Below are 21169 nucleotides of genomic sequence, written 5' to 3'. Positions count from 1 at the left end.
GTCATTTATAGATGGGAGGGATGTCAAACAACTTGTGGCTATTTATAATCCACTTCACCATGTCTGGCTTTTTTTTTTTTTTTTAAGATTTTTTTTGAGAGAGAGCACAAGTAGGGGGAGATGGAAAGGGAAAAGGAAACTCCCCGCTGAGTGGAGAGCCCAGCATGGGGCTGGATCGCAGGACCCTAAGATCATGTTCTAAGCTGAAGTCAGACGCTTAACCAACTGAGCCACTGGGGCTCCCCCACCAGGTCCACCTTTAAGAACAAATGGGCATAAAGATAATAATAGGACCCATTTACTCAGGCACTGCCAGTTACTGTGCTAAACACTTATAAATACATTGTCTTTTTTTGAAATACTTGAAACTCTACGAGAAAAAAAAGATTGAGAAACGCAGAAGTACTTACATATGGGAGGTAAGGTAAGTGGCATCATGGAGCTGGGACTGGGTCCAGGCTTACTCCCAAGGGCATGTTTAACCAGTCATGCTTATATATTGCTCCAATTCCTGAGTTCTCGTACAATACTCCTAGAAATCAGAACATGATGTTTTTCTGCTAAAAATAGAATGGTGGCCTTTAAAGAAAATATTTAACACTTACTTGAGTATATGTTTTTCATTAATAATCATTTTAAAATCCTTTGATTGTGGGTAAGCATTAAATTTTTTTTTTTTTTACGATTTGAAGGGGGGAGGGGCAGAGGAGGAGAATCCCTGCTGAGTGAGGGGCCAGGTTCTGGGCTTGATCCCACAACCAATGAGAGCATGACCTGAGCAAAAACCAAGAGGCAGACACTCAACCTACAAAGCCACCCAGGTGTTCCTATATTAAAAATTGTTTAATGGGGGCTCCTGGGTGGCACAGTTGGTTAGGCATCCAACTCTTGACTTTGGCTCAGGTCGCCATCTCAGAATTGTGAGATGGAGCCCCTTGTTGGGCTCCATACTCAGTGCTAAGTCTGCTTGTCCCTCTCTCTCTGCTCCTACCTCCCACCCAGCTCGTGCTCTGACTCAAAATCTTAAAAACCGTTGTTTTAAGTGAATAAAAATGGACAATCTTGGAAAGAGCTGAACTTCGTTGAACAGTTTGTTTCCTAGATACATACTTAGGATGTTGGAAATTCATGCAAAAGTCATTTCCTGCAGATGAAATTTTTCTGATTGAATCCTTGTTTCCTGGCATGCAAATGGCACCATAACTTTACCTTGCTTTACTAATATCATTCCAAAAAAATAGTAAGTCATTAAAAACTTTTTTTTTTTTTTTTTTGGACTAGAACTCTGGGAGCATTTCCCCAATAAATCATTGGAGAAATGCCGTAACTTAATTTTTTTGTTTTTCTATGTGGTACAATGTATCATCAGTAAAAGCCTAGCTTTCAATTTTGCTTAACATGCAATGCAGAATATTGATCTGTTTATTCTCTTCCACATTGTTATTCCCTAAATTTTTTTTCTTTTATGTGGTTTTTCCCTTTGAAGCAGTTCCAAGATTACAACTTATGAACAAAATTCAAGGGTAGATTTCTAGAAAGCTAATAGGCTCCCATATTCCTTTGATTTGTGACAGATTACCTATTAATTCTACTTTTCTCCACTGAACTTATAGACCACCTTCACTTCACTTCACTTCAAAGTCTCCCTACTGGACTTCAAATTTCCATGTTTTGCTTGTCCTCTGTCCTGCATACCCCGCCGCAGCCTGCCCCGACACCTTCTCCATTCTCCGTATAGATGCCAGAGTATCTTTTTAAGTTATTTATCAAAGCACTTCCATACTTAAACTCTGTTTTCTACTGCACTTAGGATAAAATACAAAATCTTTAGCATGGCTTCATGACTGGTCCCCTGACTTCTCCAACAGGGGAGCACACTGTTGTACCATCTCAGTTCCTACCTTACTGGCTATGGGGCCTCCCATCAGATCCCGAAGCTCACTGAGCTTTCCTTCTTGTTAGGCCTTCACCTAGAATGTTGTGTTCCCACAGCTATATAGTCCTTGAAGCTTGTCCTCAGTGTCTCTACCTGGCTATGTCCTACTTTTTCCTTGGAGTTTTTACTGATAGTTAACTTGCTCAGTGAGGTTCCTTCTGCCTCTTTCCACCCATCTAGATGAAGTGCCCCCATTCTCTCTCATAGTACCCTAATCTTTTCTTTTAAGGCACTGTTAAACAAATATATTGTTTTCCCCCCACTATCAGACATAAGCTCCATGAACAGATCTGTTTTGTATACCACATAGGTCCAGTGCCCAGAAAATATTAGGTGCTCAGTAAAGATCTGCAGGATGAGTAAATGATTACCTTTGCTTCTTAATTCTTTTTACTTGACCCTCTCCTACCCTGGAAAGGAGCCCTTAAAACTCAGAGGATGAGGTCTTGGAACCTTAGCAGTAGGCATCAATGAAAGTTGTGAAATCTTAGTCAAAAAAGGCAACAAATGTTTTATTTCTTCAATGCAAATTACTGTATTCACCACAAGCTAAAGAAGGGAACATATATATATATATATTTATATATATATTTGAATTTACGGAAGACTAAAGACATGGAAAAAAATCCAGCACCCCAACAAGTACGGCCAGGAAGGAAATCAGCTCTATAATAGGACAGTTTAATGAATTACAAACAAGAAAGGGTGGGAAAGGAAGAAAATAAAAATGTGCATTGAGTTTAAGACACTGTAAAACTCAGAAGACATATTTACTATTCAAGTATAAACTCAGTAAGGACTTGGCATAAATTGAAAGGCAGCTGCTGAGGTACACCATTATAAAATAAGTTCTATGAATTTACAATTCTACCTTCCAATTTTCTGGGAGAAAAAACCAAACTCTTGAAGGTCTTCACCAGAGACCCTGAGAGGGATTAACACTTTTGATGAAGACATAGTCAGCAATCCATGATTGAATTTACTATTCAAAAACATGTATTTATTTAAAACAATAGAAATACACGCTCTCAGACTGTCCTCTAAGAGTTTTTGAGACTGTTAGTTCAAGAGTTTCAAAGTATATTACTTCCAAAAACAATACTGATTAAAAAAAATTTTTAACAAAAAACAAAAAACCTGATTTGATGGTACCTTACAAATACCCTAAATACCAAATTTGCTCCAGTCTAACATTGCAATTAATTTAAGAATTCCTCCTGTATTGTTAAAACATTTTTTTCCTCAGAAAATGCGGGTACTGAAACTGGATAGAAACACCATGAATGTGAAAATACCACCAGTTTTCTGCAGTTAAAAAAAAAACTACAATGTTCTTTGGAATCACAGAAATATCAAAAATTGGGGTTTTTTTCCACAGTCTGTGCACCTTCTTTCAGGCCCTCCATGTTGCTTGTAGAATTGACCTGTGTGGTTCTAGTTTATAGATTCAAGTCTTGCAGTGCAATATCCACCATTAACATACCACTGTCTCTCTGACCAACCGGGAGTTATGCTTAACCCAGAAATGCTGTCATTTACTTCTCCATAATGACTTCTGCCCCAAATAAAAACTTTAGAATGAGACAAAACATTCTGTTAAACAATCAAATGCACCCAACATGGAGAATTCCAGTGTGGTTTCAGCACTTGGGAGGGCACGGTCTCCTATGGTTTTTGATGGAAGGACCACAGGCCTAGCTGTTAGCACTCAGCTTTCCTTGGCTTTAACAGGAATTTCTCAGGGTTGGCAAGTTGGGTTAGATTCTAAGAGAATTTTGTCTTTGACAAACTACCATTTTTAGCATAAAATCTGGCCATGGCTATAAGTTTCAATGTGCGCACAACTGATTAGAGTTTTTTTTTGTTTTTCTCTTCAACATTGGCTGGAATTGAGTAGAAATAAGTCCATGATGCCTCTTCACGTGTGTCATGAAATATGAGAAATCTGTCTGACTCTAGACACTATTTCCTTACGACACAACGGGCAGGTCTCCAGTTGCAAGGCACAATCCATACACAGGTCACTGAGGAGAAAGACACAAGCGCTGGTTAGGTTAGTGCTTCCAAAAGGCAAACTGACAATGTGCCTACTCAATCTGAAATATTAACAAGTTCGTTCAGTTAAAGGGTAATCATTACACATGGTTAAAAAGGGAACTAAATATATAAACCAACAATGAGTCTCCCTCCCATTTCTGAGTCCCCATCTTCCTCTTCTGAGGAATAAGTAAAAAATTCAAGTACATTCTTCCAGAAAGTTTGTACATACACAGCAAAAACTTACAGATGTGTATATATGGGTAGAGACACAACTTAGTTTCCCAGACAGCTAGCCATTTATCCCAATATTAAACAGTCCGTTTTGCACTGCAGAACTGACACAAGGCCTTTATATGTTAAATTTTCATTTGTATGTAGTTAGTTCCATTTCTGGGTTTCTATTCTGTTCCAATGTTCTGTCATTCTTTTCATATACTGAGAGTAAACTATAAGCCTTTATTTTAATATATCTTAAGATGTGGTAGGCAGGGTGGGTTCCCTCCATAACTCTACTCTTTCAGAATTTTCTTGCCTTAAATCACATAAACTTTTATTATTTTTTAAGATTTTTATTTATTTATTTGATAGAGATTACAAGTAGGCAGAGAGGAGGAAGCAGGTTCCCTGCTGAGCAGAGAGTCTGATGTGGGGCTAGATCCCAGGACCCTGAGACCATGACCTGAGTTGAAGGCAGAGGCTTTAACCCACTGAGCCACCCAGGCGCCCCTATCACATAAACTTTTAAATTAGCATTTCTATTTCTAGGGGAAAAAAAAGGTTGAGCCAAATTAAGTTGGTTTAGGGAAAATTATCACCTTTACAGCACTGAGAGGTCTTCTAAGAACAGACCCATTTATTCAAGCCTCATATTGCATTCTTTAGTAGCTTACAAGTTTTCTTCTTGTAGGCACCACATATCTCTTGGTATGTATTCTTAGCCTTTTTTTCCCCCCCTAAAGTTTTTATTTACTCATTTAAGTAATCTCTACACAACCCCAAGATCAAAAGTTACATGCTCCACCAACTGAGCCAGCCAGGCGGCCCTGGTCTGGAGAAGTTTATATAGAATCTATCTATTCCCAGAAAGTCTGAAAGAATTCATCTGAAACCATCTGGTCTTAGTGTTTTTGCTGGGGATGGTGGGGGGGCGCAGAGAGCAAACAGTGCAAGTGCAAATGTAGCTTTGATGATCATCTCAATTTTTTCTATGGCAACAGGAATACTTAGATTGTCCATCTCTTCCCAGGGTCAGCTTGAGTCATTCAATTTATCCAGATTTCCTTTTGCCTCCTCCCCCACTTTAAAATTGTTGTTGCTGCTGAAAGTTGAGCTAAATTCTCTTACAACTCTTTAAGTTTCCTCTTCTAATGATCTGTTATGGAGACTGCTCTTACTTAAAATACCTGGTTCTAAGTTTTTAGATTTTGGCCCACATTCCTGAGCATTTATTGTGCGCAAAACCACTGAGAAGGGCCAGAAAGCTCAAAGATGAGTAAGACCAGATACTGCTCTTTGGGACCTTAACAACCTCCCAGAAACAAAGATCAAAAAGGGTGCTGAGATACCATTCTTTAAACTTTGCATCTGCCTGTCGCTCTAATGACTGAAACCTTCAAAGGTGCTTAACTGAGAATTCTGGGCTATAGAGTTGCTGCCAAGGAACAGCCACAGCTGGAGTCACTGTGCCTTTCTTTCAGAAGTGAAACTGGTACAGCGAAGGGGGACATGAGATACACTGCCTGCACTTCCCTTAACAGCCAATTAGCTAACCGTGCATGGCAAAAATCAGCAGGGCAGAGTCAAAGGCCCAGGCTGCGCCACATCTTGAGGTGACAAACTGGGGTCCATCCCTGCAAGCTCTGGACCCCCAGGAGACCCAGTGGTTAAAGCTCTATCAAATGTAAAAGGTTGCGGGGGAGAGCAGGGCAGAATAAGGGATATGAGGAGTTATAGGGAGTTGGTCCGGAACATCAGCCTGGGTACGGCTCATCCAGTCAGCCCACATGGGCCAAGTCAGGGCCAGCACACTGCCCAGCTCCTCTTCCCATTTCCAGCTTCAGCCAGGAGGCCTTCTTGGGGGCCACTGTACTTGTTGCTCTTGCTGGTGTTTGGACACTCTTCTGTAGGATCCAGGTTGCCCTCTGGTTCCTCTCATATAGCTGAAACTTGGTTTAATGGGAGGGAGGCACTGCCTTCTTAATGGTTAGGAGGGTAAATTGTACATAAGAAGGCTATAAAAATAAAACTAAAAGGGATTTCCCAAGAGGCTCATAAATAGTATTAAAGCATTTACATTTTGTGAGGTGAAAACTGTATTAAAAAACAGTACTGAGTAAACAAAATAATAACAGAGGCCTTTCATCAAGCAGCTTCAGGTACTTTCTAGAAGACAGCCATTCACTACCTGGCAAACTAACTTCTGATTCAGCCCACTTTGTATATAATCAACTTTAATGAACAGCTAAGGAACTAGAAACACTGTGCAGGGTCCAAGGGCAGACAGCCCCAGGATGGGCCACAAAGACATGCGGATTACTTTGAGCTGAAAACAGTCAAGGTCCGAGAGACTCTGACCTCCCTGCAACTGCTTAAAAATAATTTAAACAGAGGACCTGTTACCAGTTATTAGCACACTAAGAAACTTACCTGCATAACTGGGCAACCTTTGTTTTCCAAACATCCCCTCTCACCTTCCTGCTAATGGCTTTCCTCCCCTTTTTACTCCCAAACCACTACCCTTCCCTTAGTTTATGAAGACATATATACCTCATTTTGCCTGTCTCTGGGGTTTGTGTCTGTGTGGATTCCCCATACATACAAAACTAAATTTTATTTTCTCCTGTTAATCTGTATCATATAAATTTAATTCTGACTCCAATTTGAGGAACCCTGGACAGCACCAAATTCCTTCTTCCCCAACAACTATAAAAGCATTTCTAGAATAGGATGAAATTTTGCCTAATGTAATACACAAAATAAATGACCAAACCCTCTCACCTGTGTCCACATGGCTTCAGTTGTGTGTCTGCTACTTCATCACAACACAGGGAGCAGCAGTTTTCCCGGATACTGACTTGCTTCAACAAAGCAAGACGCCTGTGCCTGAGTAGAGAATATAGTTTGAAACTTATCTGGTCAACAAATACATGGACCTATTAGCAGTGATGCATATTAAATGCTTTGAAAATACTCTGTTCATGTGAAGTATACTACGTATTCCTTAAGCTTTGTCCAGTAAGTTTCTCATACACGCATCTCATTTCAACCTTACAGTAATTTTCTACAGTACAGAACGACAGAGGCAGGGTCATTCCCATTTTACAGACAAAGGCATAGTTCATGGAAATGATTTGCATAAGGTCACACACATGGGAAAAAGATTCAGGACTCAAATTCAAATCTTTTGATTCTCAGGCTAGTACAGTTTTATTTTACCAGCAAATTTTCACTTTTAAGTCCTACAGCTCTGAGAGTTTGATGAAAAGCAGTGGAGACTTTTCCAAGAAAATGCACATACACAAGTTCTTATACAATTTCAAGGTGTTGGGATGCCTGGGTGGCTCTGTTGGTTAAGTGGGTAAGCATCTGCCTTTGGCTCATGTAGTGATCTCAGGCTCCTGGGATCCCACATCAGCAGGGAATCTGCTTGTCCTTCTGCCTGCCATCCCCCTGCTTGTGCTCTCATGCTTTCTCTCTGACAAATAAATAAAATCTTTAAAAACAAAACAATTTCAAGGTGTTTATTGCTAGTCTAGCGCAGACTCTTCTGACTATACGGTTAGAATCCTTGCATCACACTTTGACTCCGTTTGATGTGGAAAAGCAGACAGAACTGCTTTGCTGAAGGTACAACCCTGAGGCCTGGGTGAAAGAAACATGAAACATTCACTCTGTTCACCTTGGGACAAAGCCTGGAGATGCAGCAGTGAAGAGAGGACTAAGAACATATCCCTGCCTTCAGAGAGCTTACACTCCAGTGAAGGAAGACTAGAAAGAAACTAGGTGAAAGAGTAAAACACAGAAATTTTAAGTGCTGATGAGCAGTATGAACAAAAAGCAGGGAGAAGGATAAGGTAGTTTGTATAGGAGGAGCAGGGAGATACCATTTTAAATACGGCCACGTATTTAAAATGCCACGGAAGGTGACATTTAAGACAGGAAGGGTGTGAGGGAATGAAACCTGTGGATATCTGGAGAGACACCACTTGTGATATTGTGACTTACAATAAATATGTATTTGGTCTTCACCTGGGTTCCTGGCACAGAGGTCCTAAAACCCTGGAAATTTCCCCAGACAAGAGCAACACAGTTCTTTTGTTATGTTAATCAGCCACCTTTAAAAAGCCCCTAGTTAACCTAGGTTTTGGGCTGGTTGTCAAGGGAACCAGCCTTGTAATTAGTGGGTTGGTTCATTCCTAATTTCACTCCTCCCCCCACCTCTCAGGAGGGCAGAGGGGCTGGAGATTGAGTTCAATCACTAATGACCAATGTTCTCAACAATCTCATCTTCATAATGAAGCCACCATAAAAAACCAAAAGGGGAGGGTTTGAAAATCTTCAGGATTGGTGAACATGTGGAGCTTTCGGGAGAATGGTCCATTCAAAGAACATGGAAGCTCCTTGCCCCTTCCCACATGCCTTGCCTCTGCATGCTTCCATCTGTTCTTTATTATAGTCTTTTATTGTAAACTAGTAAGTAAACTATTTTCCCAAGTTCTGTGAGCCACTCTAGCAAATTAATCAAACCTAATGAGGGAATCATGGGAACCTCCAATTTAGACATAGTCAGAAGCACTGTAAAATCTGAACTGTAAAATCTGCAGAGGGCAGCCTTGTAGGACTGAGCACTTAACCAGTGGGATGTGACACTATCTCCAGGTAAAGGGTGTCGGAATAGAGCTAATTGCTTGCTGGTGTTGGACAACAAACACTGGCCCATTCTAGAAGCAAGAAGAACAAGTGCCAAAGGCCCTGAGGCTATAATAGATCTGGTATGTTTCAGGAACAGCAAGGAGGCCTGGGTGGCTGAATAAGGAGCATGAACAAATGGGAGAGGGTAGGAGATAAAATCAGAAGGACAAATTGCATACAGCCTCCTAGATCACTGTAAGGATTTAAGCTTTCATCTTAAGTGAAATGAGAAGTCACTAGAGTCTTCTGAGCAGGGAAGAGCATGATCTGATCTAAGCTGTAACAAAATCCTTCTGGAGGCTGTGTTGAATAGATTGAAGGGGGCCCAGGCAGGAAAAGGAAACCAGCTAAAGGGCAGGGCAAAAATAATCCAGGTGGGAAAGGATGGCAGCTTGGACTATAGTGGCAGCAGTGAAGGTGATGAGCAGCAGTTGGATTTGGGATGTATTCTGAAGGCACAGCTCCCAGGGTGGATTTGGGATGTATTCTGAAGGCACAGCTCCCAGGACAGGACGTAGGAATAGCAGAAAGTAAGGTGTCAAAGACACTTTGGGATTCCGGCAGGGAACCTGGAATGGCAATGGAGTTAGTAACAGATGAAGGAAGCTTGCAGGTCTCCTACATCCTGGTGTGAGTGGATGACTATTGTTGCTGAAAAGTGGGGGTATGGTGCTTCACTGTGCTCTTCTTGTTTTCTTTTGTGGGTATTTGAAGTTTCATATAACAAAAAGGTTAAGAAGCGCGGAAAAAGAATAAATGAAGGAAAAGCATGAGAGAAAGAGAGTACATACAATATAGAACAATTTACAAGATTCCAGATAGTCACAGGGCCTTGATCTGCCAGGACACCAGAAAGGAATATATTCCAATGAGTAAACGAATACAAGCTGAAGAGAAGCTTCTGGAGCATAGGCTGAAGATATTAATGGCACAGCAAATGGTCTCAGGCACATCCACATCTAATGTCACAACACGTAATGTGGGGCAACTGGAACGTTAAAAGGGTGTAAGGTAGCAGCAGGCTGCTCCTGCGGCCTGGAGGAGACCCCTCATTCAATCTCCCCTGACTTCCCATGTTGGTGTCACAGTCAGAGCAGGGCGAAGTAAGCTCGCCCTCAACTGCAGCTTGCCTCTCGCTCGGGTCAGGCTGCACCTGGGGCCAAGCTGACAGAGAACTACGATACTACGGAGAAGCTGCCCATAAAATTAGGAGACTTTTTAATGGGTGACGCCTATTGCCATCTGATCTTTGCAAAGTTTAATTCTACAGGGGCAGTTCCCTAAATGCTGGAGCAGTGTGAACTGAGGCCAGCCTCCAGCGGAACTGCTGGGGCCTGCCCTCCCCTCTCAGGGTGTACGTCACAAGGCAGGCCAATTGCTGGGCTACATCCAAGTAGACAGGCTAAGCAAAAAAAAAAAGAACACGGTATGACAGACAAGTGAGGTATTTAGACCATCACCAAGAAGAGTTTAAAGTTCAGAATCTCTGTCAGGACCAACACAAGTTGAAGGGGAGTTCCAGGAATGACCCTCTGGTCCCTGAGCTGGTATGTAAGTGGCCCTTCTGTTCCTTCAATATTATAGAGGTTCCACTGTCACAGGCAATGCTGCTGGGTCACCATGTGACATTTTCTGGTTCATCTGGAAACTGCTGACCCGCTTTTCAGCCTTGAGACACTGAGTCCAAGGTGAAGCACAGCCCAGAAGGGCTGTTTACAGACCTGCTTTTTCAGACAAAACAGGAGTGAGGATTATAACAGTATGTTAAAGATACCTTCAGGGGCATGGCGGCCCAACCCTGGCTACACCATGGTCTTTGTGATCTCTGTGAGTGCTGAAGCAATCTCTGTCAATGATATAACATGTGTGGCATTAGTAGCAGGAACTCTCTTCCTCACACAGGCCCAGAAAGCAGCTCTGTTAAAAAATGATAACCTTTGGCTCATATCGTGAAACAAGCTTCAAGTTGAGGTCACTGCCAGCAAGCTGCTGGAGTCTTTCCCAGCTTAAGGAAAAGATCATGTCATCTCATAAGGGAGAAAAGCAGGTATTCATCCAAGGAGATAATTAATGCCAATCACAGTTTCTGGCAAAGAAGGGCTATGAAATTTTACCCATGACGGGTAAAATTCACTGTCCTAAGGACTACAAAACAGTGTCAGCATCTTTGCCATGTGGCTAAACCCAAAAAGAAATATGTTTCATAAAATCAGAAAGTTAAAAGCACATTAAAAGATGTACTTGATTTCCTGATATTTAGGATTTTTTACTGACATTCGGATAAAGTTGGTTGGAGAGGCTTTTTTGTGTATGTGCATGTGTTATATTGTCTGGTTTTTATACCGATGTTATTTAGCTCATAAAAATTATTTGGAAGTGCTCTTTCTTTCTGGGTTCTGTAACTTTTTTTCTTTTTTCTGGTGCAAAAAGGTGAATTTATTAAAGCAGGGGGGCAGGAGGAACTGCTCGCCTAAGATTGTGAGGAGCAACTGAATTGTGAGGAGCAACTGATTGTGCAACATTTTCTAAAAAATTCATTTACTAGAGAGAGACCTACCACAGAGGGAGAGTGAGAGAGGGAAGCATTATTCCCCACTGATCAGGGAGCCTGGTATGGGGCTCAATCCCAGGACCGTGGGATCATGACTTGAGGCAAAGGTAGCCGCTTAATCAACAGGGCCATGCAGGTGCCCGGAGGGTTCTGTAACATTTTAAATAGTAATTTATCTGTTACTTAAAAATTTGGTGAAAATCTCCTATGAAACCAGCCGGATCTGGTATTTTTGGGGACTTACCCCTTACTTTGTTTCAATTAATTTTATAATAATAACTGGTTTGTTTATATTTCTTCCAAGATTTCTTTGAGTAACATTTATTTCCTAGGAGGTCATCCACTTTACTCAAGTTTTCAAAATTATTTATAAAAAGCTGAAAAAAGTCTCTCAAGGAACTGCTGTTTCAGCTTCCCATGAGAGGCACGTGAAAGTCTGGAGACAGCCTAAGCAGATTCCTTACCTTGGCAAAATGATTTTCTCTTCAGCTGTGAGGAAGGCGTAGTCATTAAAAGTGCTAAATTTCATAGATGGTGGATATTTGAATGGTTTTGCTCCAAAATTGAACTCACATTGTTGATATGACATGAAACTAGCTGCAGCAAAAAATCCAGACCTACAAATAAAAACAAGGACAGAGGTCAAGAGAATTCATGAAAACAGAATAAAGTTCATACACAAAGTGGCTTTGAGATGTACCTAGCAGAAAAGAAGGATAACAGATTCTGTTTACTAACCTAGACAGCACTGTGACCCTGACAATATCCTGCCCTCATCTTCCTATATCAAACTTCAAGACAGATGCAGGTATGATCAAATGGGCCCTCAATGACTCGAAATAAAATGATTTCTCATCACAACTGACCACATAAATAGAAAAAGTCTTCTTCTGGAGAAAAGTGAATTCCATGAATCTACCAAATTTTTGACTGAGGAAAGCTACTTACACAGTAGATGAAAAAACTTGCTTCTCAGGAGGCAGCTGGTTGCCATTTAAAAAGAAGATCATTTGCTTTTCATTCAAGTCTAACAGAAATCCCACTGTGTCTCCTAGTGGATAAAGTGGAACATTGTTAGGGTAAGGGTAAGTGGAACATTTCCCGGCCAGGGTTCTGCTTAGTGTCTCAGGGTTAATTATGTCACTGTATTAAATCTGCATCTGTAGCTATGTATTAACACATTCATCCTCCTTGCTTTTTCTGCAGCTGATTTAATATTTTAATGTACCATGAAGAAGAAAATGCTGCTAATTAATCAACTGTAAGCTGTATCCCAAATTTGAGGATGTTAAAATGTGGGAAAATGTGCATTTTGGGATCAGTGAAATATGGCAAGGTCAAAATATTGTGCTTCCTTGCCTCTCTAGTGAGTTTTAACTCCTAGAGGTAACAACTGTCCAAAAGCAGGTCACATACACACATACATACACACATACATACACACATACATACATATAAAAAACCATTCATCTTTACTCAAAGTTTTTTGCTTTTACTTTCTTTTTCTTTTTAAGAGGTTATTTTTTTGTTTTTAAGATTTTATTTATTTATTTGAAGAGAGAGAGACAGCGAGAGAGGGAACACAAGCTAGGGGAGTGGGAGAGTGAGAAGCACGCTCTCCCGCTAAGCAAGGAGCCCGATGTGGGGGCTTGATTCCAGGATCCTGGGATCATGACCTGAGCCAAAGACACTTAATGACTGAGCCACCCAGGTGCCCCAGTTTTTGCTTTTTCAACTGTCAAAGGTAAGCACATGAAATTATGATAAGGAATATGGATATTCAAAGCTGGTGGAGGAGAATTTGCCAATAGATGGCAAAAGCCATGAAGTCCTGTATCTCCCAGGCAGAAGAGTTTCCCTTCCAGGGGTTTATCCTGGGAAACCAGAATGGCTTATTATATTATTTCATCATAGTTTTAAAAAAATAAAAATAAAAAATGTAACTCTCCAACCTCTCGGGGCACTGGCTGGTATAGTTCAATGATATAACGGGTTATTGAAAAAGCCATTAAAAATAATGTTATTTTGGGGTGCCTGGGTAGCTCAGTCAGTTAAGTATCTGCCTTCGGCTCTGGCCATGATCTCAGGGTCCTGGGATCGAGCCCTGCATCAGGCTCCCGGCTCAGCAGAGAGCCTGCTTCTCACTCTCCCTCTACCACTTCCCCTGCTTATGCTCTTTTCTCTCTCTTAAATAAATGAATAAAATCTTTTTAAAAAATGTTATTTAATGACCTGGAAAGCTGTTCAAGGCATATAATGACAGCAAAAAATACAGATGCCAAATTTTAAATGTTTGAAAAAGATTACAAGGGATTTTCATTTTGCTTTTCTCCCCCATTTTCCAAAGTTTTATGCTAAACATTATTTCAGTAATCCTTTTGAAAATTATTAAAAACACAAATGAGGCAATCTTTGCCAACAGTGCCTCTATCTTACGGTCTGCTAAAGGGAGAGGTTTTATGTTCCCTTAAGAACCTGCCACCTGTTAAAAGGAGGGCTTATTTTGGCTTTTCAACTCAGTTTTGTCAACTGAGTTAATTAAATGGAGCCATCCCCTCACAGCAGTGACCAGATTCCTGTTCTTTTAGCATGTCTGAAAATTCAGTTGACATCTATAATGCTAATCAGGGCAGGAAACCAAGAGATGCTTGGAGAAGGAGCTCAGTTCTCTCCCCTGTATTGTTCAAAGCTGGGAGTAAAATCTTTCCAGGGGCTCCATCCCCTACTACATGGCTCTACATCCTCAAACAAAGTAAGGCCACTAAAAGGCCCCCCAAGAGTATCATCCTTCAGGGCAATGGTGCCATAGCAGGGAGGTTTTCACTGTATTTAGTTGGGGGTAAAAAGACTCATTAATTTAAACCCTTTCTGTTTCCAGAATTGCTGTTCTTCTTCTCTTCGATCTGCCGATGGATTTGCAGGTGTTTGCAATCTTTAGATAAGCTATCTAGTTGATCTCCTGCTAGCTGATGTAGTCTCAGCCTGCTACTTCTCCGCCATCTTGACTCCTCCCCCCTAATTTAAACCCTTTAACAAACTGCATGGCTCTAACTTTGCTGCTTGAATCTTTTCTTAATAAATGTTTTCATGGGTCTAAGGTCTTGGACGGAATGAACACTGACTAGGGCAAAAGAGATCATAAGGTAAATTGATAAGAAATACTCCTGCCAAAATCCTAGAGCCATGATGAGAGTCCTGACAGCACATGACCCCTTCAGCATTCCAAGCCCGATGTCTGGAGAATGGAAGCTGGGCAGGTATATTTGAGGCTGAAAAAGCTCAAGTGGTCCTTAAAAGCTGCTCTAGAGGGGACCAGTATGTGGCCACTAAAGAGTGCCTGTTCCTATCTCGCTCTGAAAACTCCTCATTTTACTGGCATTACAATGTCAGCATCTTCAGTACCTCCCTGGATGCTGATTCAAAGCATGTTCCCAGGGGGCACCTGGCTGGCTCAGTCCGTGGAATGTGCTACATTTGATCCTGGCATTGTGAGTTTGAGGAAACTAGAATTCATATTTATCTTTTTTTTTTTTTTTTTAAGATTTTATTTATTTGAGAGAGTGCGTGAGAGAGAGAGAGCACATAAGCGGTGGCGGGGGGTGGCGGGCAGGGGAAGAGGGAGAAGCAGACTCCCTGTCTAGCAGGGAATGATTTTGCTAAAGGAAGGGCCCCCCCAGAAGTGAACTTATCAGGAAGAATAATGCTCACATCCACGACAGGGAATACAAAGGCTCATATCCCTTACACATCACATCTTTGTCCATTAAAATATTTTAAGGCCTAACATCACAGATGCCTCATCATAATCAGATGTCTTCACCTGGTTGATAAATTCATGACAGAGAGGAATGAATACCTTCTTTCCAGCACGGGTGTAGGTGAGGCTTACTTCTGGCATTATACCAAATCAGCTGCCGGCAGCCATCGTAAGCACAGGAGTATTCGTCGTCCCCAATGCCGTAGCCTTCCTGGAGGGAGACAAGGCCCAGAAGATTAGCAAGCTCTGCCTGCTGTTTTCTGGGAAAAGATGGTGTGTCTTTTGTAACCATCAACCTGGTGGCTGGAATCTGAAGCTTTCTGGATGAAGGGAGTCTATGGTTCTTGGAAGATACCAAAATTCTGACCTCAAGGCCTGGTTCTCTGTGACTAGATAATGACTTCACCAACAAATATCTCCCGGGTTTCACATGTGTTAGTTCACTGAATCCTCACTAACCACTTTGAGACTGGTGGCATGATACACATTTTAAAAAAAAATAGAGGGTTCAAAGGTCCGAGAGGTCAACCATGTTGCCCAGTGGCAAATCATTACTCAGAAAGTCAAGTCTGGATGCTGGAATCTTCTGATTCCAAGACTGGTACTTTCCACTTCATTGCAGCTGGGCAAATGTCTTTCTTGCATGTAGCAGACTGAATAACAACGACATGCTCAGAAATTTCAACCCTGGAGACAAGAGAAAGGTTATAGTGGACGATCAACTAATAGCTGTTCTGAGGTGAGCTCAACTGGAGCATCATTTAGGTCCTTGGCAGCTCCTTTTATTACTTACTGCCTTTTAACTATTTCAGTTGTTTTACAGTTAAAACATGGATGGGATATTAATAAATTATTTTAAGTGTTTTTTTCCCCTTAAAGATTTTATTAATTTATTTGAAGAAGAATGAGTGAGAGAGAGCACAAACCAGGGGAGAGGCAGAGAGAGGGAGAAGCAGCCTCCCCACTGAGCAGGGAGCCTGACATGGGGCTTGATCCCAGGACCCTGGGATCATGACCTGAGTCGAAGGCATATGCTTAACTGACTAAGCCACCAGGGGCGCCTATTTTAAGTGCCTGTGAAAAAATAGAAGAACCATGTAGATCGGATAGCTGTTATCTTTAAAGGTCAATAGTGAAAGATTCTTAGTGGAAAAAAGGTTTGAAAATATGGGCTAAATCCAAGTAAGATCTCAGGTTTTGGTGATGGTCTGCTTGTTTTATGGGGATAAATAATGCAGTGGAGATTGAATCCACCTGTTTTTTTTTTTTTTTTTTTTAAAGTAGGGTCTGTGCCTAATGTGGGGCTTGAACTTATGACCCTGAGATTAAGAATCGCATGCTCTGGGGCGCCTGGGTGGCTCAGTGGGTTAAGCTGCTGCCTTCGGCTCAGGTCATGATCTCGGGGTCCTGGGATCGAGTCCCGCATCGGGCTCTCTGCTCGGCAGGGAGCCTGCTTCCCTCTCTCTCTCTCTCTCTCTGCCTGCCTCTCCATCTACTTGTGATTTCTCTCTGTCAAATAAATAAATAAAATTAAAAAAAAAAAAAAAAAGAATCGCATGCTCTATCAACTGAGCCAGCCAGGTGCCCCAGTGAGGAGATCAAATGGAGAAAATACTCAAACACATTCCTTGACTACTTAAGACTACAATATAATGAATTCTGTGAGTGTTCTCCAAAGTGAGGCTTCTGAACTAGCTGTTCTGAATGCACTACTCAGACTATTCAAGAGTTAAATAAACTTGCATCCACTTGTCTTCAGGCAGAGAAGAAATTCATCAATCTACTAGAAACAACACCTTGCTATTGCCTCCTTTCAAAACCTATTGTAAAAAACTTATTTTTTATTTTATGGGTGTTGGGCAAAGGCAAAGACAAAGGCAAGCAATTCTTTTCTACCTTCACTTTCTAACGTCCTACAAAGTCCTCGATGGAACAATGGAAAGAAATTCCTAGAAGATTCCTAGCGACAAGAGTTGGTTAAGAGCAGACTTTACCACACAATGTCTTCCATCCCGGGATGAATTTCATGGTACAGCAACATTGTGGGACAAACATGGAACTCTAATAATTTCAACCACAGATCAACTCTACAGACTAAGATGTAGGTCCTTCTGCCAAGCAGAGATGCACTTTAAAGATCCCTTTGAGATGACATCTCAGAGAGCAATCTAGATGTACCCTCTGTCAACCTGAAAACATTCCTAGCAGGACTAACTATGGTTTTCATTGATTGAGACAGGTAAATGAGACAACAGGGTAGCTAGCTTAGCACTTGGAGTGATCATTTTGATCTACTTGTTTATGGTCATGTATATTTTAGTAATGAAAACATTACTAAAAACAAAGTTTTTAAAAAAATTTTTAAACAGGGACGCCTGGGTGGCTCAGTTGGTTGAGCAGCTGCCTTTGGCTCGGGTCATGATCCCAGCGTCCTGGGATCGAGTCCCACATCGGGCTCCTTGCTCAGCGGGGAGCCTGCTTCTCCCTTTGCCTCTGCCTGCCATTCTGTCTGCCTGTGCTCGCTCTCTCTCCCTCTCTCTCTCTGATAAATAAATAAAAAAAAATTTTTTTTAAATAAAAAATTTTATTTAAAAAAAATTTTTTTTAAGATTTTATTTATTTATTTGAGAGAAAGAAAGAGAGCTTGAGAGGCAAGAAGGTCAGAGGGAGAAGCAGACTCCCCGCAGAGCTGGGATCCCGATGCAGGCCTCGATCCCAGGACTTCGGGATCATGAGCTGAGCTGAAGGCAGTCGCCTAAACCAACTGAGCCACCCAGGTGCCCAAAACAAAGAAAGTTTTATCCATAACTTGTCACTTAGGAAATATTCTGAATCATTTCTCATGTGGTGAACACCATCCTTTTTTCTACTGTCCAGCATTCTAACCCCCTCTGGTTTTAGGGAGTGTAATGAAGATACAGTGTCCTGCTTCCTGCTCTAGAGATGGAGGGGCAGGATGTAGGCTTGGCCAACTGGACCCTTCCAGCGGACACCCAGGGTGGTCTGAGTGACCCCATATGGAGTGATTTTGAGGAACTTGTGGGAGAGGTGTTGGCATCCTGGCCCCTAAAACACTGGCTATTGTATTTCTTGTCTCTTGACTCTTGGATGTTGCCTTGGTGCCCGTTTGCTTCCAAACCCCTCAAGACTCTGGGAGTTTTTAACAGGCTTTCAAGTTCTTCCCCCTTTCTGTTTAAGATAGCAGAGTCATTTTCTCCAAGGCAAGGGGCTACAACAGGGGAAGGAGCATGGGTTATTTGGACCAGGGCTTGGATTCTTCTCAAGCACTTGGGGGCTAGGTGACAATGGGCAAGTCTGTAAATTAATTTGTCAGAACCTTACTCTCCTCATCTTTAAATGGGAGAATAATACCTTCCCAAAGTCTTGAGAAGATTAGAGACAGTATGTGAAAGACCTGTCACAAGGTAGATGCTTATGAAAAGGCAAAAGATATTTTAGATAACTCAAAATGTACCTTAAAGATCTGCTCCACCGAAACCTCAATAAAAATATACAGCCCAGTAAGACAAAATATTCTTTAAGGTGACCTGAACAAGGGCTATCCTTAAGCTTATTTTAAATTCTTTTTTTTTTCCTTAAGATTCTTAAAATTTATTCACTGGAGAGAGAGAGACAGGAACACAAGCAGGGGTTGGGGGGAGAGAGATAGAAAGGGAGCACAAGCAGGGGAGAGGCAGAGAAAGAAGCAGACTCCTTGCTGAGCAGGAGCCCGATGCAGGACTCCATCTCAGGACCCTGGGATCATGACCTGAGCCAAAGGCAAACACTTAACCATCTAAGCCACCCAGGCACCCCTAAGCTTCTCATTTTAATGCTTGATCTCTGAGCCCAACACTTTGATCATCCTTTCAAAACCAAAGCCTAAGCAATAAGAGTTAAAACAAGAGGCAGCGTGGATGGACTTCAAGTCTTCAAGAAACTGGGTGTATCTACAGATGACTTATTCCATAAAACCACACCCTGTCTGTACAAGCAAAAAGATTCAGAATTGCCAGAACAATGTCCATTTGAAGCAAAGTTTTAAGTTTGGCAACATAATTACAATCCTACATTTGGGAAAGGAGATCTCAGACTTCACTGATTTCTAACAGGGAATCAACCAGTACTTGGATCAGGGAAAAAAATGTTATTCGTTACTTAAAGAAAGAAATTAAAAGTCTACTAAACAATTCAGAGGACAGGAAAACAGATTTTAAGCCTCTTAAAGTTTTTGCAACTATTGGGAGAAATCAGTTTAATCCACCAGAAAAAATGATCCAGCTTCACCAGTTATTAAAATAAAATGTTTTTGATATTCAGAATCAGATATACTACACCTAGATCTGTGGTGTGTTTGCTAGCAAATGAAGAGAAACAAATGCTGTATCAAAGCTTCCCCCCTAAAGGAATCCATCTTTCTTCTAGTTCTGGAGCAATTTTTTACATCCAAAGGAGGAGGCTCTCTAATTCTCTGAGATTTTTCCCATTTTCAAATGTGAAGAAAACTACTGTAGAACAGGAAGGAGCCTGAATTCTAGTCTGAGATTCTTTAGGTCCCTCTTTTAGGCTCAGTTTTCTCATTCGGGAAATGGAAATTATAACCGTAAACACTGTGGTGGGAATCAGATGATTGGCTCTAAAATGACAATGTTCTGGAAATAAAGACTTTTTCCCCCCAAGTCCTAAAAAAACTGTCTTCAGAGCTGTCAGGGCAACTGATACCACCTGCTTTAAATCAGGGCCCAAGGTGAGAACTAAGAGACTAACTGGCATTTTTCTCCAGACCCATGTACTTCTGACTTCATGTTGCCACAACTGAGCCCCACACTTCCAGGTTTTACTGAAGGTCCAGTCAATGAGGCGGCCCTTCATCAGGGAAAGTTCCCAAAGAAAGCAATTGTAGATGGAGTCTAGTTTTCTGTCCTGGACAAGAATCTGACCTCTCTACTGGCCCTCTTCCTCCAATTGTCTCTCCAGCAAGGAGTTTAGCAAAACACCATGCACAATTCTAAGACATTATATAGCCTCACTGAAAGGGGCCCTTTCAAACTACACTTCTGGCAGGCAAGCTCAGTTTGGTTCACTTCTAAAACCCATCCATATGGGAGAGTGGTGTTTAGATGAACAAAATAATCCAAGGGGATTTCACAGTTCAAAGAGCAAAAATCTTATGTCCATAAAAGATTCCAGATCAAAACTGGATTAATTCCAAACAGCTTAAAATTGGAATAACTCAAGAAAGCTGTTCAGGCTGGGCATCTGAAGGGTATAAACTGGCAAGAAATCAACATCTGTAGGAAAGGGAGGAACCCCAGCCTCGGACACGCAAGTAGCGGGAGCCAAATCCTGCTTCCTCTAGCGGGTTTCATCTTCCCTCTTTACGTGACAGCTTTCTACAACAGAAGATAAATGCTAAATATTGGAAACAAATGTGCCCACTAGTTACAAAGTAAAAATCAAGTAAAAGAAGTCAAGCCAACATTTAGTATTTTATGAAAGGAAGAGAATTCCTACAAAGTTCTTAGAGCTTACACGTGAGGTAAAAGGCATCACGGGTTCCAGTATAAAAACAGAGCCAGAGAAGGGCACCTGGGTGGCTCAGTGGGTTAAAGCCTCTGCCTTCAGCTCAGGTCACGATCCCAGGGTTCTGGGATCGAGCCCCACATCGAGCAGGAAGGCTCTCTGCTCAGCTTCCTAAGCAATATGAGTTAAAACAAGAGGCAGCAGGGAGCCTGCTTCCTCCTCTCTCTCTCTGCCTGCCTCTCCGCCTACTTGTGATTTCTGTCTGTCAAAGAAATAAATAAAATCTTTAAAAACAAAACAAAACAAAACAACAAAGAAAACAACTGAGCCAGAGATCTGGCTGGGCTGGAGGAGAGCCTACAAAGACAAGGACACACCCAACACCCAACCTCTAGGTGCAAATTTAAAACTCAAGGTGGGGGAAAAAACCCAAGGGACAATTTCCCTTGTG

The 21169-nt window shown here is 41.6% G+C and overlaps 1 protein-coding gene across 2 annotated transcripts in view; it reads right to left on the bottom strand.

Moving 5' to 3' along the window:
* Positions 1–2601: 2601 nt before the first annotated feature.
* The window catches only part of RSPRY1 (ring finger and SPRY domain containing 1), a 45836-nt gene continuing 27268 nt past the window's right edge, over positions 2602–21169 (bottom strand). For both annotated transcript variants that reach the window (XM_032325188.1, XM_032325187.1), the window contains exons 11-15: positions 15295–15406; positions 12387–12489; positions 11903–12055; positions 6974–7078; positions 2602–3960 (exon numbers count right to left, since the gene is read on the bottom strand). In XM_032325188.1, the coding sequence (XP_032181079.1) occupies positions 3864–3960; positions 6974–7078; positions 11903–12055; positions 12387–12489; positions 15295–15406 (570 nt within the window). In that variant the 3' untranslated portion in view covers positions 2602–3863. The remainder of the gene's footprint in view (positions 3961–6973; positions 7079–11902; positions 12056–12386; positions 12490–15294; positions 15407–21169) is intronic.

Source organism: Mustela erminea, chromosome 19 (genome assembly GCF_009829155.1).
Source record: "Mustela erminea isolate mMusErm1 chromosome 19, mMusErm1.Pri, whole genome shotgun sequence".
Taxonomy (NCBI): domain Eukaryota; kingdom Metazoa; phylum Chordata; class Mammalia; order Carnivora; family Mustelidae; genus Mustela; species Mustela erminea.
Note: the sequence above shows the minus strand (reverse complement) of the source record. Positions and strands in the feature narration are given on the sequence as shown.